This window comes from Camellia sinensis, chromosome 6 (genome assembly GCF_055761805.1).
Source record: "Camellia sinensis isolate YWXY chromosome 6, ASM5576180v1, whole genome shotgun sequence".
Lineage (NCBI taxonomy): Eukaryota > Viridiplantae > Streptophyta > Magnoliopsida > Ericales > Theaceae > Camellia > Camellia sinensis.
The window spans coordinates 126,939,793-126,967,294 of NC_138966.1; the positions used below are offsets into that span (position 1 = coordinate 126,939,793).

At 43.7% G+C, this 27,502-nt stretch overlaps 2 protein-coding genes across 2 annotated transcripts in view; one reads left to right on the plus strand and one right to left on the minus strand.

Moving 5' to 3' along the window:
• Positions 1-765: 765 nt before the first annotated feature.
• LOC145792873 (uncharacterized) lies at positions 766-1,794 on the minus strand. Its single transcript, XM_082874718.1, has one exon. It carries the CDS (start codon positions 1,563-1,565, stop codon positions 873-875), a length of 693 nt encoding a protein of 230 aa, XP_082730844.1. The 5' UTR covers positions 1,566-1,794; the 3' UTR covers positions 766-872.
• Positions 1,795-3,038: 1,244 nt separating this feature from the next.
• The window catches only part of LOC114289149 (O-fucosyltransferase 10-like), a 49,072-nt gene continuing 24,608 nt past the window's right edge, over positions 3,039-27,502 (plus strand). Inside the window, exons 1-3 of the mRNA XM_082876424.1 lie at positions 3,039-3,057; positions 3,129-3,217; positions 3,286-3,453. Of these exons, the coding sequence (XP_082732550.1) occupies positions 3,039-3,057; positions 3,129-3,217; positions 3,286-3,453 (276 nt within the window). The remainder of the gene's footprint in view (positions 3,058-3,128; positions 3,218-3,285; positions 3,454-27,502) is intronic.

A 27,502-nucleotide genomic window follows, 5' to 3' on the forward strand; every position in this document is an offset into this window, starting at 1 on the left:
GCGATACAATCAAAGACCTAATTCGAATCATGTGTGATTATACAACTTATATATATATATATATATAGTACTTCGAATATAAATTTGTCGAGAAAGAAACGAACATATGGGAAGAACAAAGCAAACAATGGAAGAACTACGAAATCTTCATATTCTGGGTATGATTCTTGTTGCCAATCAATGGATTGGATGAATTGAGACAAACCCATTAAAGTTTTCTGAGTAACCAAACAAATCTGTGTAGAAAAATCAAAGCTTATGGATCGAATATGGAAGCGACGACATCTGTTTTTCTCTTTCTCTAGTTTCTCTCTATAGTTTCAGGCCAGTGGTCAGTGAAGAAAAGAGTCTTCGTGGGCTCAGAGGGGGAGGAGGGCTGGGGCAAAAATTGTCTAATAGTTAAATTTTTTTTTTTTTTTAATTTGAGGTGTGTACTAAGTGATGTGGGACTAATGGCAAAAATGGAACGTTGTGATGTGTGTTGAGAAAAATTATGTTTTTTCAAATTATTAAAGGTGTGAACTGAGTAGTAGTATGCCTTCAGACCAAATGTAGTGTGTAAATAAAGGCACCTGTTTTCTGAGTTACAGTCTAACCACTATGAATGCAATTTCTCTTGTCCTATATATTTTTTAAAAATTATTAAAAACAAAATAAAATTATAAATATTTTTTTTAAAAAAAAAAACACCCAATTTTAGGAAATATGAAAAAATTATTTTGGCACCCAAAAAAAAACAAGCATAAACAACTAAACAAGGCAACATTTTCAAAACTTTTTTTTGCATTTTATTTTTCATATATATATTTGGGTTTAGGAACTAAACCCTTTTTTTTTTTCTATTTAACAATTCAAAGTTCTTAAAAACTCATTTAAAATCCCCTATATATAACAACAAAACAAGGCAATATAGCCCTTGGATTAAACACATACAACTCATCCAAATTGGAATAAACTCCGGCAGCTCCGGCCACCGAATCATACTCCTCTACCACCTCCCCACCACCACCACCACCACCACCGCCATCCTCCCCATTCTTCCTCACCGTTCCCGCAATCACCCTGCAAACCAACATCGCCCTCCTATCACCACCACCACCACCGTCCTCCTCTGCCGCTGCCGCTGCCGCTGCACTATCATGCGCCTTCCCGCTCGTGGCCGTCGTGAGAATCCCTTTTCCGGCGTCATTGGGAAGCTTGAACCCATTTGTGATGATGCTGCAGACACTGCAATTGGGGATGGAATTGCAGAGATTGGAAGAGGAGTTGAGGCCGAGAGAGCAGACGAAGGTGGTGGAGTGGAAGCGGAGGAGCTCGTTGCCGTCGGCGATGCAGCATGGGTGCTTTTTGGGGAGCTTGGTGGATTTTGATTTGATGGTGTCTCTGTATTGTTCGAAGTTCGATAGGGTTTTGGGGGTGTTTCGGACATTGAGAATTCGATCGATTTTGCAGATTGGGGATGATGATGATGAGAAGGATTGTTTTCGGAGCCAGCTTGATTGGAATCTTATCTCTACTATGTTCTTGCTTGTGTCTTCTGGACCCAATTCGGACACTGTCGTCATGTGAGTTTTGGTATATAATAAAAGAGGTGGAGAGAAAAATGGAATTAGAATGATAATGCATAAAAATGTTAAATATATTAACAAATTTCATAAAACTTAATTACGAAATAAAAAATGCTACCAATCCCACTCGAATTTACTTAAGAGTTGTGTAGTCAAAATTAAATTTGTGTAATATGAAACTCATGTGTAAAATAAATTTAAGTATGAGTTTGTAAAGACAGGACAGTTGACCTAATGATTCATATAACTGTCTCTTGAGACTTTGAGAAGGTCAGAGATTCAAGATTTGAGTCGATTTGTAGCCCTTTTGTTGTAATTTAATTTATTAATCCCTTAACATCTTATCATATGGTTAAAAAAAATAAAAAAAAATTGATTTTATAGTATTAGTGTTACAAAATTAGATACAATCCACTTATAGGGGTTGCGTCTGATAGAGAGCTTGTGTGAGAAAGTTGGGTTATATTTTGTTACTAAAAAAATTTTGAAATAAGAAATAAAATCCACTTTAATAATGTATTGTCACATAATGAGTAAATAAAGGGCATGGCTTCTCTCCAGTCCTTAATCGGACTGGATCGTGCTGTTGGCCCCGTAGGGGCCCATCACGGGTTCCGTTTTGATAATCTGAACCGTTGAATATATAGAACTCGTCACACTAATCGGATATCGATAACTATGTGATCAATTCAGTTTTGTATAAAAAAAAAATAGATGGTGAATAAATTAACGGTTGACAAAAATCTATTTTGATCACATAACTATCGATATCCGATCAACGTGATTTTTTACAGGCATATAGTACTCGACGGGTTCTACACATTGGACGGTTCAGATTATCAAAACGAGACCCGTGGTGGGCCTCCATGAGCCTAACAGCACGGTCCAGTCCGATTAAGGACTGGACAGAAGCCATTCCCTAAATAAATATATGTTACAAAAATATGTGAAAGTAGAAATTATCTAGCCTTTCTAAAATTGCATGTAACTATGTACTCGACTAATAATATTTTTTTGTAATTTTTCTAAATTATTCTTAATTTTTTAAGCCATATAAATAGATAATCTTTTGTATTGGGCAAGCACACCATAGAGGAAAGCCTCATTAATGGGTGTTGGGTGATGGCATTGAAATGAGATGGAGAGTTATACTTGGGCCAGGGGCACTGCAACCAGACACAGGTGGGGGAGAGTCCACTGTCCCATGGCCTAGATCTGTTTTCAAATTTTTATATAATTTTGTCTTTAAACATTTATAATTATCAAATATAAAAAAATTTAATGGTGAAAATCTCAATATGTAGTTTGATAATTGTTAATATTTTAGAATAAGAAAACAGAAATTTGGGATGGAGAATTAAATGCCTTAATACAATTTCTCCTTTAAAACCCCATTTCCTTATTAGCACTGGATCCTCAACTCTAATTTTCTCTATTTCTGTATTCCAATTTAATTTCATTTGTACATTTATGGTCAGTAGCATTTATGGTACATTTTAACATTATTCTATTTAATGAAATAAAAAGGCAGCTAGATTGAGAGTTTTGTTAATATATTAGTCAACCGAATGATGGGCAAGAGCTCGAGCACTGGTGGGCAGTATGTTTCCATCCACCTTCGATTATCTTCTGAGAACATTTTGATTAAAGTAGTGTTTGGTTGGTTAGGATTTACAATCTTATAAGAGTCAATTAGTTATTGATCTTCAACTTGTAGGACATGGTGGCCTTTCCATGCTGCAAGTATTATGGAGGGAAGAGAGAAAATTTTGAAATGGACTCAGTAAGGGAAAATGGTTGGGGAGAGAAGTTCAAACGTACCGACCGTGTCATTGCACCTGGCCTTAATCGAATCAACGGAAAATGCCCTATGACCCCTTTGGAGGTTGGTTTTTAGTACTCTAATATTGCTTTCCTTCTTGGTTTCAGTTTCTTCCTTATAGTAAAAGGTATTTGGAGATGATTATGTGAGGTTAGTCTTTGTAACCACGTTGCCTCATGTTCAGTTTGTTTTTTCTCTTTTAAATATGAAAATTAAATAGCTTATTGAAGGGGGTAACTATCAAATGGATCGGATTCAAGTCTTAGGCCAGTCCAATCTTCTTAGCCCAAATCCAAATGGGTAAACATGAGGGGAAGCCAACTAAGCCCAACTCCATTACGAATAGTACACCCAAGTCCTCAAGCACTTGGGCCCAACTCTTAGTGGAAAGGCTAGTCCAACCATGATACTGGGCTGGGCCGAGCTACAGGACTCAATCTATGAGCTGAACTGATGGGCCGAACCCATCACAGAACCGAAGTGGGCCAAATTCATACAAAAATATCCGAATGGGCCAGCCCATCTCTACAGTAGTCTCACAAAGAGCCGAGCCGAGCCGAGGCACAAGGGTGCCGAGCTGAGGGAACCTTTCAGAGAAACATGGAAGCTGTGAATACATGCATGTGCAAGTCGCCACCTCAGCTGGTCCCCTACGCCTAGAATCAAGGAAATAGTTAAACTAGAGGAATGTGGTTTGTTATCAGCATGACTACAATGAGTATATACACCCCTTGACAACTACCAGATGGTCCCCCACCTTGGGCAATGCTAAAAGGAAACTTGGCAGCACCAGAGCTCCATGAAACCATCTTGGGAAACAAGTAAGGAGTTCTATATAAACTACATGAACTTCACATTGAAGGTAACGAATCTAAGCTGAACCCTACTTACTAAAACTCAACCCTCTACACTTAAAGGGCACCTTACTTCTTCTCCAATCACTCATTCCCACACCGGAGGGGTTATCCGGCCAACCCCGGCCGGGCAACTCTTACGGTGTTTCTTGTTGCAGGACCTCAATTCCTGGATAGTCCAGTCGATTGCGGAGCTCCGATCCACTTTCATCTAGTGCGGTATCCAGTACGCACAATTGGTGCGGTGAGCATGGACGCTTCGTCTCTGAGCTCTGTACTCGATTCCGGTGATGGGGATTGAGGACGTCCCACCTTCGGCACATACTCCACAAACGGAGAAGACAAAGGACAAAGGCTTGGCACTCCCAATAGTCTTAGAAGAACAAACTAGAAACAATAACCGGACTCCCGAATCTGTTGAGCATCGATTGCCCTTCACTGGAGGTTTCTCTCATCACTTTCTTCTGGAAAAGGATTACAGAGATCGAATCATAGACTCTATGGGGATGGAGATATAGGAGCTGAAAGCGCAACTCAAAAGGGCGCTGGGCGATCCGACGGAGAAGAAGACTGACGCAGAGCCCTCGCTTGCGACAGAGAAGCTCGTCCAGAGAACCACCAGTGAAGAAGATCCCCAAAAACGAATCTGGGCAGCAAAGCCAACCAATCCCAGTACAAAGTGAGGCGGCGAGCAACCACACCCGTGGCTCACGCTGGAGAAGGGCTAAGAGGCAGAAGACGGTAAGCCAACAGACTGAGTACCCTCATCAGGACCTTCGTACTTGGCTGATTGGCAACAAGCAAAATGAGCAACGTCGGGATCATCTAGACCGTACCATCCACCAGAGAGAGCACCGAGCGTTGGATAGGCTTGTCTCTTCCCCATTCTCCCCGAAAATCGAGGCCATGAGACCTCCCGAGAAATTCACCCCGCCAAAGTTCATGTCATACGATGGGAAGTCAGACCCATTAACGCACATCAGCCATTATAGACAGATGATGTCCCTATGGAGCCCAGACAAAGCACTGATGTGCAAAGTCTTCCCGTCCAGCTTGGGACAATCCGGGCTTCGATGGTTCGATAGACTCCCCGCTGGATCAATTTACGACTGGAAACAGCTCTTCGAAGAGTTCCTAGCCAGGTTCGTCTCCAACACTAAGATCCCGAAATAGCTGGATACACTGTTCGGCCTCCGAAAGGAACAGGAAGAAACGATGTGCAATTATGCTAGGAGGTATTGGGAAGAGTACAATGACTTAGATGAAAATGTTTGCAGTGAGCAGATGGCTGTTATGTCCTTCAAACATGGTTTGCGCCCAGAAAGTAAGTTGAGACAATCACTTACCAAGCGCCCGGCCACAACACTAAAAGATTTGCATTCCAAGATTGGGCAATACGCTCGCCTCGAAGACGACCAGTTCTCCATCGAGGTAGCGTCAGCAGAACAAACAGCTCGGCACAAGAAGAGAACGGACCGAGGGGAACACCAGGGACTCACAGTGAATGAGGTGGATAAGTCCAAATCTCACGAAGCAGTCGTGACCGTATTCAAAGAACCAATCTATCGTATCTTGGAAAAGATCAAGAGGGAGCCCTTCTTTATTTGGCTGCTGAAAATGTTGGGAGATCCTGCTCGGCGTAATTAGAAGCTCAGATGCACTTATCACCAAGACAGGGGGCATATGACTCAGAATTGCAGAGCACTGAAGCAACACCTGGAAGATCTAGTAGTAGCTGGACACCTCCGAGACTACATTGATCAGGATAAAGCAGTGGCCGAACCGGGGAACCCACCACCAAAACCGAACATCGAGCACCCGCCTCGTCTGATAATAAATGTGATCCATGGAACAACAACCTGAGAGCGCGAAGAGGCACTAAAAGAAGAAATTTCTAAGGCTGTACAAATTCAGCAGGTCATGTTAGTAGAGCCCGCATCGAAAAAGGTACGTGTAGTACCCAAGTCCCCCTTGTGCACTATTTTGTTTACTAGAAAGGATTTAGAAGGCATACAACACCCACATACTGATGCACTCATTATAACTGTGGGAATTGCGAAACGATTTGACATAAAACGAGTCCTGGTAGATCAAGGCAGTGCAACAAACATATTGTATTATAACTTGTTCAGAAAGCTCGGTCTCTCTGAGCAGCACCTCACCCCAGCGGCAACTCCGTTAGTCGGTTTTAATTCATAGCCAGAATGGCCACTTGGCAAGATAGTGTTGCCGGTTGTGGCAGGAACGAAGACCCTCCAGATAGAGTTTTTAGTTATTAATACACCTTCTCCTTACAACGCCATACTCGGCCGTCCATGGATTCACCAAATGGAGGGGGTCCCTTCAACCTACCACCAGCTCATCCGTTTTCCAATGGAACACAGAGTAGAGTAGATCTCAGGGGACCAAGTTGCGTCCAAACATTGCTTCATGGTAACAATGAAAGCTAAACAACTTTACAACCGGGTACAGACAGTGGACGTGGCCGAACAGCCAGTCTTGGAAGATATAGGGGGAGCCCTAGAGGAAAAGATGGTAGGGGATTTGGAGAAAGTTCTGGTAAAAGAGGATGATCCAGAAAAGTACTTCCTTATCAATACCTCGCTAGGCGCTGATAAGAAACTTCAGATGCTGGAATTGCTGAGGGAAAATATAGAGGTATTCGCATGGTCAGCATATGATACACCAGGGTTAAACCCAAAATTTGCTTGCTACAAACTCAGCATTAACCCCTCCGCTCGGCCTGTCGTGCAGAAAAGTCGAAGATCCTCAGTTGAGCACACTGAAGCGGTAATTGCCGAAGTCGAAAAGCTTCTAGCATCAGGAGCGATCAAAGAAGTTCAGTACCCACAATGGTTGTCCAACACAGTTGTAGTAAAAAAGAAGAACGAAAAATGAAGAGTCTGTGTTGACTTCTCCTGCTTGAATAGAGCTTGTCCCAATGACAGTTTTCCTCTACCTCGCATCGATCAGCTAGTGGATTCAACAGCAGGGCATGAGCGTATGAGCTTTCTGGACGCTTATAGCAATTATCACCAGATACCACTGTTCGGCCCAGATCAAGAGAAAACAGCGTTTATCACCCCAAGGGGCACTTATTGCTATAAAGTAATGTCGTTCGGCCTCAAGAACACCGAGGTAACCTACCAGCGAATGATCACTCGAATGTTCAAGGACTAACTTGGAAAAACCATAGAAGCTTATATAGATGATATGGTAGTAAAAAGCAAGCTCGTTATAAACCACCTTGCAGACTTAAAAGAGGTTTTTGACATCATGAAAAACTATCAGCTTCGCCTTAATGCCTCGAAATGCGCTTTCGGGGTAGGAACAGGGAAGTTCTTGGGGTACATGGTCACTCACAGAGGAATCGAGGCAAATTCAGACCAAATCAAAGCAATACAAGAGCTTGAAGTACCAAGAACGGCTAAAGAGCTACAAAAGTTGGCCGGAATGGCGGCAGCCCTGAATCGGTTCATCAGCAAGTCTTCAAATTGGATGAAGTCCTTCTTCCAGCTATTGAAAAAGAGGGCAACGTTTGAATGGAGTCCTAAGTGTATCGAAGCATTGCAAAGTCTCAAAAGATACCTCAGTACACCACATCTTCTGTCCACTCCAAAACTAGGGAAGAAGTTGTACTTATATCTAGCCGTCTCAGATCACGCTGTAAGCATGGTATTGATTCGAGAAGTTAACAAAGAACAGAGGCCAGTATACTATGTTAGCAAGACTCTATTAAATGCCGAGACACGGTATCTACCCTTGGAAAAGTTAGCTTACGCATTGCTCATCGCCTCGAGAAAGTTGCAACATTATTTCCAGGGGCATACTATCAATGTCCTCACTGAATTCCCCCTCAGATCTGTCTTCAGCCGAGCTAATTTCTCTGGCCGAACAGCGAAATGGACGGTAGAACTTGGTGAGTTTGACATTCAATATCAACCCAGGACAGCAATCAAGGCCCAGGTCTTGGCAGATTTCGTCGCAGAGTTCGCTCCTACCCAGAGTACCGAGCCAGAGAACTCCAGTTCGGCACAGGCACCATACACTACCGAACTGGGAAAGCAATGCGCTTCAGAAGCATGGAAACTCTTTTTTGGAAACATTTGGCAGCTCTATGTCGACAGATCATCCAATAACCAAGGTTCGGGAGCAGGCGTAGTACTTATGTCACCAGAAGGGTTTATTTGGGAGCAAGCTCTTAGGCTCGGCTAGAAGGCTTCTAACAATGAGGCGGAATACGAAGCACTGTTGGTTGGTTTACGCAGTGCCGAACATTTCAGTGCAGAGTAACTTCTTGTTTTCAACGATTCACAATTGGTGGTAAACCAGCTTTCTGGGGTTTATGAAGCATGAGACGAAAGAATGGCTATGTATGCAGGCAAGGCCAAGGATCTACTAAAAAAATTTTGATCCATACGAGTAGAACGAATCAGTTGGGACATGTAGACGCGCCCGCGGAGGGGGGCCTTATGCTACTACAGTTCGGACTCGTGATTTTGTTGTCAAACATGGACTGCTTTTCCAGATACAGAGTCGCCACCTAAATATTTTTAATGGGGAAATTTAGGAAACCCTTACTCGGTGCCGAAGGCCACATGTCCGTCATCACCGGAGTTGTCTCGGCTCGGGAGCTTGGGTACGATCGAGGAAGGTCAGCTATGAGCACCCCCTTTCGCCCGGTCCGAAGACCGGCCTCTACTAACCATGATATCCGATTTTGAAAACATTACGTCTTCTTATTCCATTTATTAGTCTAGAATTACTATGTTATGCGCGCAGCAAACAAGTATAGACTAGATTGCCTAATTTGGAAATAAGCATTGCATATCCGTTCGGTTTTGAAAAAGTGCTTTGGAATTTGCTACTCGTAAGTAGGCTAAAATACGGATTTCAACGAGTTTTTCCAATCCAAACAATCCAACCTCCACCCACAGGTATTAAAACATTTTAACACATAAGCACTTAGCCGCATAGCAGGCATACTGTCATGGCAACACTCACACACATGCGGGATGCTAAAGCATAAATACTTACATCGTACTCCGTGCCAAAACAGTAAACTAGTCAGCAAACATGCATGTCCTAGTTCATGTTAAAAATGGCTAATGCATCACATGTAAAAATGCAATCTAGGCAGGCTTGGCTAACCCTAAACATGGCATGTGAAATGCGATCAACTACCACATATTCAATTTGTGAATTGAAGTACAGATGCAGTTACCGTGATGTACCGAGCCTAATGTATGCAATACAAATGTATGGATGCACGCATGCATAGCATAAGGTATGCTAATTTTAATGATGCCCTAATCTACCATCATAAGCAGGTAAATAAAAGGGAAGAAAGAAGTGGAGATTGGAAGACATACACACCACTCACACACACTTATTACAAATTTGCCCTCACTCGGAGGGACCAAATAAATATTACAAATTAATTAACTACGCAAGCTAATTAAATATTACAAATTGCCTAATCAACTAAGCAAATTTAATTAAACTAAGAAAACAGTAAATCGCCTCGGGAAATGCGCCGCCATGCGTGAGCTACCTCTGTTTTCCTTCCTTCACTCCTCTAGAGGTTGCCAAAACCTCAGGACTGCTTTTCTGGACAATGAGGAGTGCCACCGGCTGAATGGAATTGCCACTGGCAGTGTGGTATGGCCACCGGCACAAAACGAAGCTGTCGGCAGAGAAATGATTGCCGGTCGGCACTTTACACTGCCGGTCGGCAGAGTGTTCCTGCAGAATCTGCAAATGACAGCAACAGAGGGCAAGGCAAAGCATGGCACCACAATCCAAGGCATATATGCACCAACCATGTCCCTTATCATGGTAATGACTCAAAGGGGCATGTGTTTCGATTCTCGGACCACCAATCACGCATTTCCATGCATGATGGCCCAAAGAATCGAGTATGCAACTTTCATGTCAAATGAAATGCAAACCAATCAAACAAACCAAGGCCCAATTCCTATCATCAAGTCAAGGAACAAGGCATGCATGCAAGATACAATGCAACCTAAGCATGCAAGCTAAGGATGCAACATGACATGGCAACAAGCTTATGCAAGCATACAAGCAAACATGGGACCATGCAAATGGATATAAAGATGGACTTATACAGGACTTGGGCAGCTCTAATAAGGCAAAAAACAGTAGCCAAAATGCCCAAAAATGGAGGCTAAACACACATGCACACGTACACATGTTATGGTCCAAACCTCAAGCATTAAGCAAGCAACATTCAAGCACACTTGACAAGAGATTTCATGGACGATTAGCATGCAACATGAGCTCTAAACTCATGCTATAAAATGATGTCCAATAATGCTAAGCAAGATAAGCAAATGCATGCAAGCACGGTCCAAATACTTGAGGCAAGTCATGAAGCTTTGAAGCACATTTATCACAACAATCATGGCATGCATTAAACAACTAAAAACAGGTTTTTAGCATGTTAAAACAAGGCCAAAGGACTACTTAGATGGCATCTAAGTGGCTCAAATTTAGAGGCATGCACGATGGTCAAAACATGGAGCATACAACACATGCTTCCAAAGCATTAAAGAGGCATGCAAGGCAGTCACGCAAGCATGAAATTGGGACTGAAATAACATGTAGGGTGGCCCCAAATCACCAAATCAATGCAAAGATGTCATGCTATACATTCACACGCTTAAGGCCAACTAGCCGGAATGCAAAGGGGCTATACTAAGCATGCCAAATCCGACCCAAACAACCGTGGACAGACCTAAGACATGGAAAAATATGCACAAAATCTTCACAAGACTAAGCCTAAAACACGCTCGAAGAAAGGCTAACAACCTAAGGCATATTAAGGCAATAACATGGCATTACATGGTAGGTATGCTAAGCATGCATGGTGTACCAAAACCAACAAAAAACAGAGGTATAATATGACATATTAAGCATGGAAAGCAGCCAAGACATGGTCAATACACACTTTAACATGATGCTCTCTCAAGAGGCCAAAAATGGTCCATTTCAAGGACAACAAGGAGAAGGGGTGGCCCTCCCCTTTTGGAGACTTCAAGGCACCATCTTCACCACTGAAATCCCTCAAGATTTCAGTGGTGAAGAGGCCCAAACACCAAAGTCCCGAAACTAGCACAAAATAGCACAAAATGAGGCCTTTCAAGGCCTAAGAGGGGTCAAACACCCTCAAACCAAAAAACACTCTTAATAAACAATCAAGAGGGCCTAAAAACAGAACTTTTTTGTGTTATACAATAAGCACGAAAATAGCTCTAAGACAGGTAGAAAATCAATGCAAAAATGGGGAATAATGGGACTAGATTCTCACCCTTGAAGACCCCTTTACAAATGATGCTCCATTGGCTCTCCTTGGCTTGAATCCAACACCAAAACTTCAAAATCAGTCCCTTAGAACCTCAGTAGCTAAGTGAAGGTGAAACACTAGGTGTTTGTGTGGGGATGGCTCACAAGGCATTCCCTGCCCCTCCAAGGCAAAACACAAGTGTTTGGTGTAAAACCAGACACTAAACAGTCAAGTTCAGAGATCCTGAGGCAAGGCGCGCGAGCCGAGACCTCCGGGAACTCCAAACGAACACCAACATGGATAATCACCGAGTGTTCAAACGGTGACGTCCAAGTCTTGAGGACGGTCAAAAATGGGGTGTCTACAGTTGCCCCTCTTTGACAGAACTCGAAAGTCATAACAATGACGGGAGTGAATGTCAAAGCCCAGAGACGACCCATTTTTGACAAGGCCGAAGACTTAGACAAACATGCAAGACAAACAAGATATGCGCCCGAAGGCAGGGGCAAAATGCAAGATAATGCACGGAGCCGGACATAACTTATGATCATGCAAAGAAAACTGTAACGAAGCACACATGCGACGGTTTTAAGCTAGCATACACCAAACTAAACTACAATGCAGAAAGGATGTAAGAGAATTATGCAATTCTCAATACGTCTCACTCGGAGGATACAATACCTGTGCGGCTCGTCTGGTTGCACCAGCTTCAAATGAACCGTACATACAATATCGTGCCTGAAAAGAAAACAAACTTAACAGGTACAATATTGTTAGCAACATGCATGACAATGCAAGAATGGATGCAAAATGATATGCAATATATACAAAACAATGTATAAACAATGCAAATGAAGATGCAATGTAATTGAAACAATGCAAACTAAAATGCAAAGCAATTGAATCACAATCCAATCACGAGTGGTTCGAAACCACACCTATGTCAAATAGATTGATAGAGGTAACAAGTCTGTCTACCACAGAACGGTCAACTGAACTGTGAGCATTGTAGACAGACACAAGAACAAGTATTGGGTGGAATGACATAAGTGGGGAAACGACCCGCTAGAGAAATGGCAATGATCCTAATGCCGGATGCAAAAATTATACTACAATGTAATGGAAATGAATATGGCACGCGAGCCAAACCAAATCTTGCCTAGGTAGGGCATGTACGCATACAAGCCACGTCTAACATAGAACGGTCTACTGAACTATGCTTCGACACGAGAAGTATGGGCACATACCAGACCAAGCTCAACATGGAAAGGCGCAAGCCATAGATGGATGTGATGCAATGAATGCATGCAATCTAAAATGCAGTGGATATGGCACGCGGGCCAAACCAAATCTTGCCTAGGAAAGGCATGTACTCGTACAAGCCATGTCTAACACAGAAAAGGTGCCGCAACCCTCAAACCAACATACCAGCGTGGAATAGGCGCGCACACATGCAGAACTGTGTTTTAACGTGAAAAGTAAGGGCACATACCAGACCAAGCTCAACATGGAAAGGCGCAAGCCATAGATGGAAGGCGTGATGCAATGCATGCATGCAAACTACAATGCAATACTTACAGATATGCAATGGAATGGATATTTACAAAAATGCATGACAATGCAGTATGATGCGATCTACTGGGGAAAATGCAATGAATGCATGCAAGCTACAATGGAAATGCATGACAATGCACTATGATGCAACGACTATGATTGCAACTTTCCCTATCTTACCAACAAGGCGATATACTAGGTTGGTTCAGTATCCAGAACTGAGGCGTAGACACGCCGCCTCAATCTATGGGGCTTCCATACAGATTTCAAGCCGAGGATACACCCCTGGGTATTTAAACCAGACTTTAGTCTCGGAACTCCCGAACCTTTGCGTTCTGGGCATAAGCCGTTCGAACTCTAGTTTTCACCGTCCCCGTTGGTCTTCTAGGAACTCATCGCAAACATAGGCAGGTGGCTTTACCAGACCACCGAAAGTCGTTCGGGCACGACAAACACCAAAGGAATTGCACCTTCAGAGGATTTAGGGTCTCCTAGACCAGGATGCAAAATGCATGCAAACTGCACACGTCAATGTGCTGAAGGTTTCGCACCTTCCAAGAATTTAAGGTCTCCTAGACCGTGCGTGTTTAAGGTCTCGCCAGACCGTGGCAATGTGCGGAACAATGCAAGAATGAGGCACGCATGCCTATGCAAATGAAGCATGATACAAGATGATACAAGTGAGACACGCGTGCCTCATAAAATGCAAAATGATACAAGTGTGACACGCATGCCACACGGAATGCAAAATGAAACAAATGAGACACGCGTGCCTCATAAGATGCGAAATGATACAAGTGTGACACGTATGCCACACAGAATGCAAAATTAAACAAATGAGACACGCATGCCTCATAAGATGCAAAATGATGCAAGTGTGACACGTATGCCACACGGAATGCAAAATTTTGAAAATTGGACTTATACACTACGCGAAGCCGGTTCGTATTCAAAACAATGCAATGTACTAACAAGTACAAGTAAGGTGCGCAAGATAGCGCGATAGGATACATGCAAGATGCAAGTGAGGTGCACAAAACAGTGCGATGCGGTGCGCAAAATAGCGCGAGTGATTTTGAAATGCACAAGACAGTGCGATGAAGGTGCGCAAAACAGCGCGAATGAAATGTAATGCACAAAACAGTGCGATGCGCTAAACAGCGCAATTGATAAACTGCACAAAACAGTGCGATGGAGGTGCGCAAAATAGCGCGAGCAATAAACTGCACAAAACAGTGCGATGCGCAAAACAGCGCGAACAATAAACTGCACAAAACAGTGCGATGCGGTGCGCAAAATAGCGCGAGTGATTTTTGAAAGCACAAAACAGTGCGATGCGCTAAACAGCGCGATTGATTTGAAATGCACAAAACAGAGCGATGCGCTAAACAGCGCGAGTGATTTGAAATGCACAAAACAGTGCGATGGAGGTGCGCAAAATAGCGCGAGCAATAAACTGCACAAAACAGTACGATGCGCAAAACAGCGCGAACAATAAACTGCACAAAACAGTGCGATGCGGTGCGCAAAATAGCACGAGTGATTTTTGAAATGCACAAAACAGTGCGATGCGCTAAACAGCGCGATTGATTTGAAATGCACAAGACAGTGCGATACGCTAAACAGCGCGATCGAAATGCACTAAACAGTGCGATACGCTAAACAGCGCGATTGATTTGAAATGCACTAAACAGTGCGACACGCTAAACAGCGCGATTGAAATGCAATGCACAAAATAGTGCGAGTGAGATACAACCACAAGATGCACAAGACAGTGCTAGTGAGATACAAAGTGTAAGTGCACAAGATAGTGCGAGTGAATGCATGTTCTATGCAAATGAGGTGCATTTTCTATGCAAGGAACAGGAGCATATTCTATGCAATATTGAAAGCAAATTCTATGCAGAATCGAAAGCAAGCATATTCTATGCATAAATCATAACGATGTGCGGCACGCATGTCACAGAAGTGTATACGAAAGTGCGCATTCTATGCAATGGAAGGGTATCAAACACGTACTCTGGTGCCTCCGATTTAACTTTCGGAGGACTCGGCAATCGCTCAGCTCAAAAGGGGACACCCTGTTTATATTGACGAGAGATAACATCTGCTGCTGCTTTAATTGCCATTCTGTCTTGAAGCAGGCTTACACTTGGGGTCGAGATACACTCATACTCTAGAGAAATGGCGAGGTCTGGGAAGGTGCACCTGAAATGCAGTCTCGGATCTTGCCAAAGTCGGAACACCCTAAGATGCTCCAAATTTTCATTTTTTCTTTTTCTTTTGCTTTGCAGTCTGGAACCTATATAGCTTCAGATAGGTCCTTGTTCTACTGTTCACACTTATCGGGGTTGGACCCTGCAGTTTTATAAAAGAACAAATACTGTTTTGCACAAATGTGGAGAATGGCACAGCACTCTGAGCACAAGATGATTTTTTGGAAATTGAGAAATGAGTTCTTAATCGGGTATTGAGCCGACGACTGGCCACAGCCAAAACGACTCGACAAGGGAAAAACAAAGGTAAACAACCTAAACACATCGAGTAACACTCGAAGCGACTCAAAACAAGAATCGAGACAGACAAAATAAAATACAAGACTCAAATGTGCACATGGAGCCTGTTTCCCCGAGTATTGTTTCCCACCCTTTCTCATTTGTGATTCTCGCATCGCTCGGCCCTCAGGCTCTGTTTTTCTGAAAAAGCCCTTTTCTCACTTTTTCTCTCATCGCACATCTCTCTATTCTTCAATCTCTCATTTTTCAATCCCTCCCCTGGGTGGTTGATGGATAAACTAGAAATTGTGGGCCCTTGCCGCTGGTATTCTACTAGATTCTCAATCTTGTTCACAACAGTGAGCTTCTCCCATACAGGGGCTGCGCTACAACTGGGCGTGTAGCAAATTTGCAGCTGACATCGGTTGACGATGCTTTGTTGGGGAGTTTGGATGTGATCAGATTTGTCCAGATGAGGAAGTGGAATATCATGATCCATTCCAGCTCGTGCTTCGCACTTGGCTCGATACCTCGTTGCTTGGAGGATGAGAGAGCTTTTCGGCCCTTTTGCTGTTGACTTCAGTTGTGCCCTTCTTGGCAGGTAGGGTGCCGCGAGTAGTTGACGACGGGGGAAAGACAGAACACCTGACTCAACTGTGCCCCTAGTTCATCATTTTGGCCATTTTTTGTTTTTGCTTTCTACTAAAACAATTTTGACCAATATGAGAGTTTCATTAACATGCTTGTTCGATTTTTGATTTGAAAATCATGCAAGTCAGGCTATGAGCACTGAAAATTTTCCTTTTTGGGTCCAAGAAATGGTCCAGTTTTTTGAAAAGATGGAATAATTTTCGAGAGAATAGTCAACCTCAGTAAAAATTCTCAAAAAATATTTTTGCAAACGGCCAATGCTCAACAAGCACGGAACCTGCTCTTGAGATGCGCAACTTCAGATCCGAAGGAAAATTGCCCCTTGCTTGAAAAGAGCTGCACGGCAACGGAAAGTTGCCCCTTGTTTGAATGGCACCGCGGCACACCGTATGGCAATGGAAAGTTGCCCCTTGTTTGGATAGCATCGCAGCACATTGCAATCACTCTTCAGAGTAACGATGACAACCGAACTCTCGGATACAGAGAAGGCAAAGATGATCAAAACCATTACATGGACACAGTTGATTTTGAAGTGTTTTACGGCTGGACTTCGAAATGAAGTTGCCTACGTATCCCAAAGATGAGAATCAAGCCTTACGTAGTTCGGGGTTAAGGTACACTCGGGTATTTAACCTCTCCTTTTGTGCTCTAACTTTTGCCAAGGCCGCCCTTCCGGGTTTTCAACCTTGCGAGCTCTGTTTTTCTTTTCTTTTCAATTCTTTTCATTTTTTTTCTTTTTTTCTTTCTTTTTTTTATTTCTGTTTTCTTCTTCTTTTCTTCATTTCTTTTTTGTTCTTTGCATTTTTGTTCTTCTTCTTTTTTGTTCTTTTCCTTTTTTCCTTGCTCTAACTTTTGCCTGGGTCGCCCTTCCGGGTTTTCGACCCAGCGAGCCTCTCAAGGGTAAAAGTGTAGCTTTGTCCATGTCAAATGGTTCTGAGATCTCGAATCCGTCTGAATCCAGGAGAGTGACTATTGTTCGCTGACAATGCCGGAGTCCATCCCATGGGGGCCGGATTTGCCCCTAGTGTTGTGGATAGGAACTCAGTAGTTCTTCAGCAATACTTTCTCTTTCCTCCCTCTGGGATTTAGCGTTCTTGCCGATCTTCATTGATTTGTGGAATGATCCATCTTCGGCTCTTCGAGCACAATCTGGCATCTTTTGCCCCTAATTCGAGGGGTGCTTCTGATCTAGCTTTACAAGCTTCCTTTGATATGATCTTCTTGATCTGACTTTGGTGCCTCTTGTTCGAGGGCTGCTTCAAAATGGCCACACAGGCTTCCTTTGATGGTTGACCATTGACCATTCTGAATTTAAGTCCAAGGTTTGAAAATGAGGGGTTAAGTCTCGAGGCTGAGAGCGATCCTAGGCTGCACAATCTCAAGAGCGATTCCACACAGGTCTTCGCAGGATCGCGCAAAACATTTTTTTGAAATTTTTTAAGAAAGCGACTAGTCGCTCGCGCTGAAGACAGTGTGAGACCAATCTGGATCAAGCCAGGATCCTTCTCAGTACTCACATTAACAAGCATGATCTCAATCATTAAGGGCTTAGCATGCCTCTCTTTCTCTCAATTGATCAGGTTTTACAAAACCTGAGGAATTCCTTCCTCTTCGTTTTTATTACAATGTTTCGAAAAAAGTTTTGAAAAACTTAGGTCATTACAATGACTTCGAAGGCACAAAAAAGGCAGGCGAAGAGTACTGTCATTTCATTCAAACTTTTGGCACAACTGGCACACGGCAGAAGCAAACACAAGAGTGTGAAAATCACTGCTGTTCCATTCAAATTTGTTGGCATAACTGGCTCCAAGGCAGAAACAGACTCAAGAGAAAGCAAAAAGACAAACGCGAAACAAGATAGTGATGTCCAAGGTAACACCCTCGGGATCACCCGACTCTAACAAAACAGGACTGACTCGATACAACAAGACAGACCTAACTGACTCAGTATGAAAAGACTGACTCAACACAAAACGACAAGACTAACCCAATACCCAAGTCAGAAAGTACAAAACTAGCATTCGCAAATGCTCAAAACAATGCGTGCCAAACGCCACATCTGGAGTAAACTGAGTGCCGCCCGCAGGTCGTTCATCCCCCGATCACATAGTCACATTATCCCCCACAAGTTCACTGATCAAATGCCGATAGACTTTGCAGAGCTTGGTGCGACGATGACCTCATTGTCAATCAAATTTTGTATCTCATGGCGGAGACGGACGCAATTGTCGGTGTCATGACCGGTTTGTTGATGAAAAGCACAGTACTTAGTCGGGTCATGCTTTGGAGGGAGAGGATCGGGTAGAGGCCGTTGTTCTAACGGGTTCAGATGTCCTTTCCTGAGTAGGACCCCTAGAGCTTTAGACAAAGGCATAAAGAATGGGGTGAAGACCCTCTTGCCTCGGGGTAGATAGTCCGAAGTTCGGGGGTTTGAAGTGGATGAACCAACAAAGGGAGTAGCTGGTATAGGCTTGGCTTGTTGACTTTTCCTGGGTGCAGGGTTAGGGTTGGAGGAAACGGTTCTGGTATGACGGTTCCTATCCCGATTTTCTGCCTGGCTTGAACTACCCTCGGTCGGAGTGGGGAAAGTGTCATCCACAGTTTTAGTCACGACTGCGAATACGTGCTGCTTGTTCAACCCCCCGGCCTTCAAAGCCTCAACTGCCCACAGCAGTTGTTCATAGGGATCAGTGTCCACCTTGTTCTTTCCACTAGCCTCAGCTTGGTGGACGGTTTGGGTTGCTACTTCAGTGCGAAGCCCCGTTGTTGTCGACATGTCATTGCCGGAGCTTGAGACAGCTTCAGGTTGGCTGAGCTCAATCACAATCCGCCCCAGCAGCGGGGACTCCTGTGGTATGAAATTCCCGGCATACGGTGCCGCTGGGGGTGAAGCTGACATTCCGTAGGCGAGATCCGCCACAGACCTTTGGAGATCACCTATCATCCCCATTAGCTCAAATGTAGTAGGCTCGCGAGCCTGGTATAACTGGGGTGCCCAGACCGAGTGCACAACAGGCGACCTGGGTGGATGTGACACATCAGTGTTGGCCTCACTCTGCAGAGCGGTCCCCTGCTCCAATGCAGCCGCCATAACCACGATTTCTTCTGAATTCTGTGCCGCCATAAATCCTGCCTCAGCAAAGAGGAGACACTGGCTATTCTGTATCAACTCTGCGACTCTCTGAACTGAAAGGAAAAATAGACAGCCTTTCAGCCCAAACTGATCAAACACGGGTGTAGCCAAACAACTGTACCCTACTGCTGATCACTGTTCCCAGAAATCACTGTTCCCGAAAACTGAACCCTGATACCCGCGGATAACTGATTCTCATAACTGATACTGATACTGGTGTCCTCAGGTCTGATACTCAAACTTGCAAACTAACTTGTACTTTCCCTGTAGAAATACATTCTAGAAGCACATAGCAAGTAAAGAGAACCAAAACACCCCTATGTTGGGGTAGGGTTTCCCTGCCCTATCTTGTCAGGAGCTAGGGTTTCACTACGCACACAGCGGTTTCAAACAACCTAACATCGGGTAAGCAGCCTGTCCTAATTTGGAATGGTCACTATGGATCCGAAAATGTACTAGGTCGAATGGTCAAAAAGGGTGCCCCGGTAAAATCGGGGTTCGTGTTCCCATACTATCAGAGCCCATAGCCGGTCAGCCTTATGGTCATGCCTTGACAAGACAAGCCTCCGGCAAACCGTTCAGGAATGGCAGATGGCAAACACTGTGTTCCTAGGCGCACCAATGCACATGCAATGAAAAGAAACACATAAGCGAAATCAAAACAGGATATCACGAGTTCGAGTCAAGCTCTCTAAAATCCCCAGCAAAGTCGCCAGAAACTGTAGACGCGCCCGCGGAGGGGGGCCTTATGCTACTACAGTTCGGACTCGCGATTTTGTTGTCACGGTTCTTAATCTGAACCAAAGAGTCCAAATCTGGCAAATCGTTTTGAGAAACAGATTTTTGAAAAAGTAGTGCCAAACATGGACTGCTTTGCCAGATACAGAGTCGCCACCTAAATATTTTTTAATGGGGAAATTTAGGAAACCCTGACTCGGTGCCGAAGGCCACATGTCCGTTATCACCGGAGTTGTCTCGGCTCGGGAGCTTGGGTACGATCGGGGAAGGTCAGCTATGAGCACCCCCTTTCGCCCGGTACGAAGACCGGCCTCTACTAACCATGATATCCGATTTTGAAAACATTAAGTGTTCTTATTCCATTTATTAGTCTAGAATTACTATGTTATGCGCGCAGCAAACAAGTATAGACTAGATTGCCTAATTTGGAAATAAGCATTGCATATCCGTTCGGTTTTGAAAAAGTGCTTTGGAATTTGCTACTCATAAGTAGGCTAAAATACGGATTTCAACGAGTTTTTCCAATCCAAACAATCCAACCTCCACCCACAGGCATTAAAACATTTTAACACATAAGCACTTAGCCGCATGGCAGGCATACTGTCATGGCAACACTCACACACATGCGGGATGCTAAAGCATAAATACTTACATCGTACTCCGTGCCAAAACAGTAAACTAGTCAGCAAACATGCATGTCCTAGTTCATGTTAAAAATGGCTAATGCATCACATGTAAAAATGCAATCTAGGCAGGCTCGGCTAACCCTAAACATGGCATGTGAAATGCGATCAACTACCACATATTCAATTTGTGAATTGAAGTACAGATGCAGTTAGCGTGATGTACCGAGCCTAATGTATGTAATACAAATGTATGGATGCACGCATGCATAGCATAAGGTATGCTAATTTTAAAGATGCCCTAATCTACCATCATAAGCAGGTAAATAAAAGGGAAGAAAGAAGTGGAGATTGGAAGACATACACACCACCCACACACACTTATTACAAATTTGCCCTCACTCGGAGGGACCAAATAAATATTACAAATTAATTAACTACGCAAGCTAATTAAATATTACAAATTGCCTAATCAACTAAGCAAATTTAATTAAACTAAGAAAACAGTAAATCGCCTCGGGAAATGCGCCGCCATGCGTGAGCTACCTCTGTTTTCCTTCCTTCACTCCTCTAGAGGTTGCCAAAACCTCAGGACTGCTTTTCTGGACAATGAGGAGTGCCACCGGCTGAATGGAATTGCCACCGGCAGTGTGGTATGGCCACCGGCACAAAACGAAGCTGTCGGCAGAGAAATGATTGCCGGTCGGCACTTTACACTGCCGGTCGGCAGAGTGTTCCTGCAGAATCTGCAAATGACAGCAACAGAGGGCAAGGCAAAGCATGGCACCACAATTCAAGGCATATATGCACCAACCATGTCCCTTATCATGGTAATGACTCAAAGGGGCATGTGTTTCGATTCTCGGACCACCAATCACGCATTTCCATGCATGATGGCCCAAAGAATCGAGTATGCAACTTTCATGTCAAATGAAATGCAAACCAATCAAACAAACCAAGGCCCAATTCCTATCATCAAGTCAAGGAACAAGGCATGCATGCAAGATACAATGCAACCTAAGCATGCAAGCTAAGGATGCAACATGACATGGCAACAAGCTTATGCAAGCATACAAGCAAACATGGGACCATGCAAATGGATATAAAGATGGACTTATACAGGACTTAGGCAGCTCTAATAAGGCAAAAAACAGTAGCCAAAATGCCCAAAAATGGAGGCTAAACACACATGCACACATACACATGTTATGGTCCAAACCTCAAGCATTAAGCAAGCAACATTCAAGCACACTTGACAAGAGATTTCATGGACGATTAGCATGCAACATGAGCTCTAAAATCATGCTATAAAATGATGTCCAATAATGTTAAACAAGATAAGCAAATGCATGCAAGCACGGTCCAAATACTTGAGGCAAGTCATGAAGCTTTGAAGCACATTTATCACAATCATGGCATGCATTAAACAACTAAAAACAGGTTTTTAGCATGTTAAAACAAGGCCAAAGGACTACTTAGATGGCATCTAAGTGGCTCAAATTTAGAGGCATGCACGATGGTCAAAACATGGAGCATACAACACATGCTTCCAAAGCATTAAAGAGGCATGCAAGGCAGTCACGCAAGCATGAAATTGGGACTGAAATAACATGTAGGGTGGCCCCAAATCACCAAATCAATGCAAAGATGTCATGCTATACATTCACACGCTTAAGGCCAACTAGCCGGAATGCAAAGGGGCTATACTAAGCATGCCAAATCCGACCCAAACAACCGTGGACAGACCTAAGACATGGAAAAATATGCACAAAATCTTCACAAGACTAAGCCTAAAACACGCTCGAAGAAAGGCTAACAACCTAAGGCATATTAAGGCAATAACATGGCATTACATGGTAGGTATGCTAAGCATGCATGGTGTACCAAAACCAACAAAAAACAGAGATATAATATGACATATTAAGCATGGAAAGCAGCCAAGACATGGTCAATACACACTTTAACATGATGCTCTCTCAAGAGGCCAAAAATGGTCCATTTCAAGGACAACAAGGAGAAGGGGTGGCCCTCCCCTTTTGGAGACTTCAAGGCACCATCTTCACCACTGAAATCCCTCAAGATTTCAGTGGTGAAGAAGCCCAAACACCAAAGTCCCGAAACTAGCACAAAATAGCACAAAATGAGGCCTTTCAAGGCCTAAGAGGGGTCAAACACCCTCAAACCAAAAAACACTCTTAATAAACAATCAAGAGGGCCTAAAAACAGAACTTTTTTGTGTTATACAATAAGCACGAAAATAGCTCTAAGACAGGTAGAAAATCAATGCAAAAATGGGGAATAATGGGACTAGATTCTCACCCTTGAAGACCCCTTTACAAATGATGCTCCATTGGCTCTCCTTGGCTTGAATCCAACACCAAAACTTCAAAATCAGTCCCTTAGAACCTCAGTAGCTAAGTGAAGGTGAAACACTAGGTGTTTGTGTGCAATAGTATGGACTAAACACGCTAAAACACACACAAGAGGGAAAAAGAGAGAGATAAGGTGTATCAAACCCTAACCCTAGAACTCAAACCCTAACAATGGTTGTCTAAGCTCTCTCAAGTGTCTCAAGTGTCTAACCTTTTGCAACAAGAGAGAGTCCCTCTCTATATAGAAGCCTTTGTCTTGTAAAGCTTACAAGACAAGCTTCATAAGAGGGAGATCCCTCCATACACGTGTATGGAAGGGAGCAAAAGCAAGACAGCTGTCTTAAAATATCTGCAAAAGCAGATGCACAGTAGTCGACCGGCCAAAAATGCCATCTTGGCCAAAAGTAGTGCCGACCAGCACTAAATAGTGCTGACCGGCAACAAAAAGTGCCGGCCGGCAATAAAAAGTGCCGATGGAAGCAAAAACCAGCCAGTGGCCTCTAGCCACTGCCGGTGGTGGGTGGGGATGGCTCACAAGGCATTCCCTGCCCCTCCAAGGCAAAACACAAGTGTTTGGTGTAAAACCAGACACTAAACAGTCAAGTTCAGAGATCCTGAGGCAAGGCGCGCGAGCCGAGACCTCCGGGAACTCCAAACGAACACAAACATGGATAATCACCGAGTGTTCAAACGGTGACGTCCAAGTCTTGAGGACGGTCAAAAATGGGGTGTCTACAGTTGCCCCTCTTTGACAGAACTCGAAAGTCATAACAATGACGGGAGTGAATGTCAAATCCCAGAGACGACCCATTTTTGACAAGGCCGAAGACTTAGACAAACATGCAAGACAAACAAGATATGCGCCCGAAGGCAGGGGCAAAATGCAAGACAATGCACGGAGCCGGACATAACTTATGATCATGCAAAGAAAACTGTAACGAAGCACACATGCGACGGTTTTAAGCTAGCATACACCAAACTAAACTACAATGCAGAAAGGATGCAAGAGAATTATGCAATTCTCAATACGTCTCACTCGGAGGATACAATACCTGTGCGGCTCGTCTGGTTGCACCAGCTTCAAATGAACCGTACATACAATATCGTGCCTGAAAAGAAAACAAACTTAACAGGTACAATATTGTTAGCAACATGCATGACAATGCAAGAATGGATGCAAAATGATATGCAATATATACAAAACAATGTATAAACAATGCAAATGAAGATGCAATGTAATTGAAACAATGCAAACTAAAATTGAATCATAATCCAATCACGAGTGGTTCGAAACCACACCTATGTCAAATAGATTGATGGAGGTAACAAGTCTGTCTACCACAGAACGGTCAACTGAATTGTGAGCATTGTAGACAGACACAAGAACAAGTATTGGGTGGAATGACATAAGTGGGGAAACGACCCGCTGGAGAAATGACAATGATCCTAATGCCGGATGCAAAAATTATACTACAATGTAATGGAAATGAATATGGCACGTGGGCCAAACCAAATCTTGCCTAGGTAGGGCATGTACGCATACAAGCCACGTCTAACATAGAACGGTCTACTGAACTATGCTTCGACACGAGAAGTATGGGCACATACCAGACCAAGCTCAACATGGAAAGGCGCGAGCCATAGATGGATGTGATGCAATGAATGCATGCAATCTAAAATGCAGTGGATATGGCACGCGGGCCAAACCAAATCTTGCCTAGGAAAGGCATGTACTCGTACAAGCCATGTCTAACACAGAAAAGGTGCCGCAACCCTCAAACCAACATACCAGCGTGGAATAGGCGCGCACACATGCAGAACTGTGTTTAAACGTGAAAAGTAAGGGCACATACCAGACCAAGCTCAACATGGAAAGGCGCAAGCCATAGATGGAAAGCGTGATGCAATGCATACATGCAAACTACAATGTAATACTTACAGATATGCAATGGAATGGATATTTACAAAAATGCATGACAATGCAGTATGATGCGATCTACTGGGGAAAATGCAATGAATGCATGCAAGCTACAATGGAAATGCATGACAATGCACTATGATGCAACGACTATGATTGCAACTTTCCCTATCTTACCAACAAGGCGATATACTAGGTTGGTTCAGTATCTAGAACTGAGGCGTAGACACGCCGCCTCAATCTATGGGGCTTCCATACAGATTTCAAGCCGAGGATACACCCCTGGGTATTTAAACCAGACTTTAGTCTCGGAACTCCCGAACCTTTGCGTTCTGGGCATAAGCCGTTCGAACTCTAGTTTTCACCGTCCCCGTTGGTCTTCTAGGAACTCATCGCAAACATAGGCAGGTGGCTTTACCAGACCACCGAAAGTCGTTCGGGCACGACAAACACCAAAGGAATTGCACCTTCAGAGGATTTAGGGTCTCCTAGACCAGGATGCAAAATGCATGCAAATTGCACACGTCAATGTGCTGAAGGTTTCGCACCTTCCAAGAATTTAAGGTCTCCTAGACCGTGCGTGTTTAAGGTCTCGCCAGACCGTGGCAATGTGCGGAACAATGCAAGAATGAGGCACACATGCCTATGCAAATGAAGCATGATACAAGATGATACAAGTGAGACACGCGTGCCTCATAAAATGCAAAATGATACAAGTGTGACACGCATGCCACACGGAATGCAAAATGAAACAAATGAGACATGCGTGCCTCATAAGATGCGAAATGATACAAGTGTGACACGTATGCCACACAGAATGCAAAATTAAACAAATGAGACACGCATGCCTCATAAGATGCAAAATGATGCAAGTGTGACACGTATGCCACACGGAATGCAAAATTTTGAAAATTGGACTTATACGCTACGCGAAGCCGGTTCGTATTCAAAACAATGCAATGTACTAACAAGTACAAGTAAGGTGCGCAAGATAGCGCGATAGGATACATGCAAGATGCAAGTGAGGTGCACAAAACAGTGCGATGCGATGCGCAAAATAGCGCGAGTGATTTTGAAATGCACAAGACAGTGCGATGAAGGTGCGCAAAACAGCGCGAATGAAATGTAATGCACAAAACAGTGCGATGCGCTAAACAGCGCAATTGATAAACTGCACAAAACAGTGCGATGGAGGTGCGCAAAATAGCGCGAGCAATAAACTGCACAAAACAGTGCGATGCGCAAAACAGCGCAAACAATAAACTGCACAAAACAGTGCGATGCGGTGCGCAAAATAGCGCGAGTGATTTTTGAAATGCACAAAACAGTGCGATGCGCTAAACAGCGCGATTGATTTGAAATGCACAAAACAGTGCGATGCGCTAAACAGCGCGAGTGATTTGAAATGCACAAAACAGTGCGATGGAGGTGCGCAAAATAACGCGAGCAATAAACTGCACAAAACAGTGCGATGCGCAAAACAGCGCGAACAATAAACTGCACAAAACAGTGCGATGCGCAAAACAGCGCGAACAATAAACTGCACAAAACAGTGCGATGCGGTGCGCAAAATAGCACGAGTGATTTTTGAAATGCACAAAACAGTGCGATGCGCTAAACAGCGCGATTGATTTGAAATGCACAAGACAGTGCGATACGCTAAATAGCGCGATCGAAATGCACTAAACAGTGCGATACACTGAACAGCGCGATTGATTTGAAATGCACTAAACAGTGCGACACGCTAAACAACGCGATTGAAATGCAATGCACAAAATAGTGCGAGTGAGATACAACCACAAGATGCACAAGACAGTGCTAGTGAGATACAAAGTGTAAGTGCACAAGATAGTGCGAGTGAATGCATGTTCTATGCAAATGAGGTGCATTTTCTATGCAAGGAACAGGAGCATATTCTATGCAATATTGAAAGCAAATTCTATGCAGAATCGAAAGCAAGCATATTCTATGCATAAATCATAACGATGTGCGGCACGCATGTCACAGAAGTGTATACGAAAGTGCGCATTCTATGCAATGGAAGGGTATCAAACACGTACTCTGGTGCCTCCGATTTAACTTTCGGAGGACTCGGCAATCGCTCAGCTCAAAAGGGGACACCCTGTTTATATTGACGAGAGATAACATCTGCTGCTGCTTTAATTGCCATTCTGTCTTGAAGCAGGCTTACACTTGGGGTCGAGATACACTCATACTCTAGAGAAATGGCGAGGTCTGGGAAAGTGCACCTGAAATGCAGTCTCGGATCTTGCCAAAGTCGGAACACCCTAAGATGCTCCAAATTTTCATTTTTTCTTTTTCTTTTGCTTTGCAGTCTGGAACCTATATAGCTTCAGATAGGTCCTTGTTCTACTGTTCACACTTATCGGGGGTGCAGTTTTATGAAAGAACAAATACTGTTTTGCACAAATGTGGAGAATGGCACAGCACTCTGAGCACAAGATGAT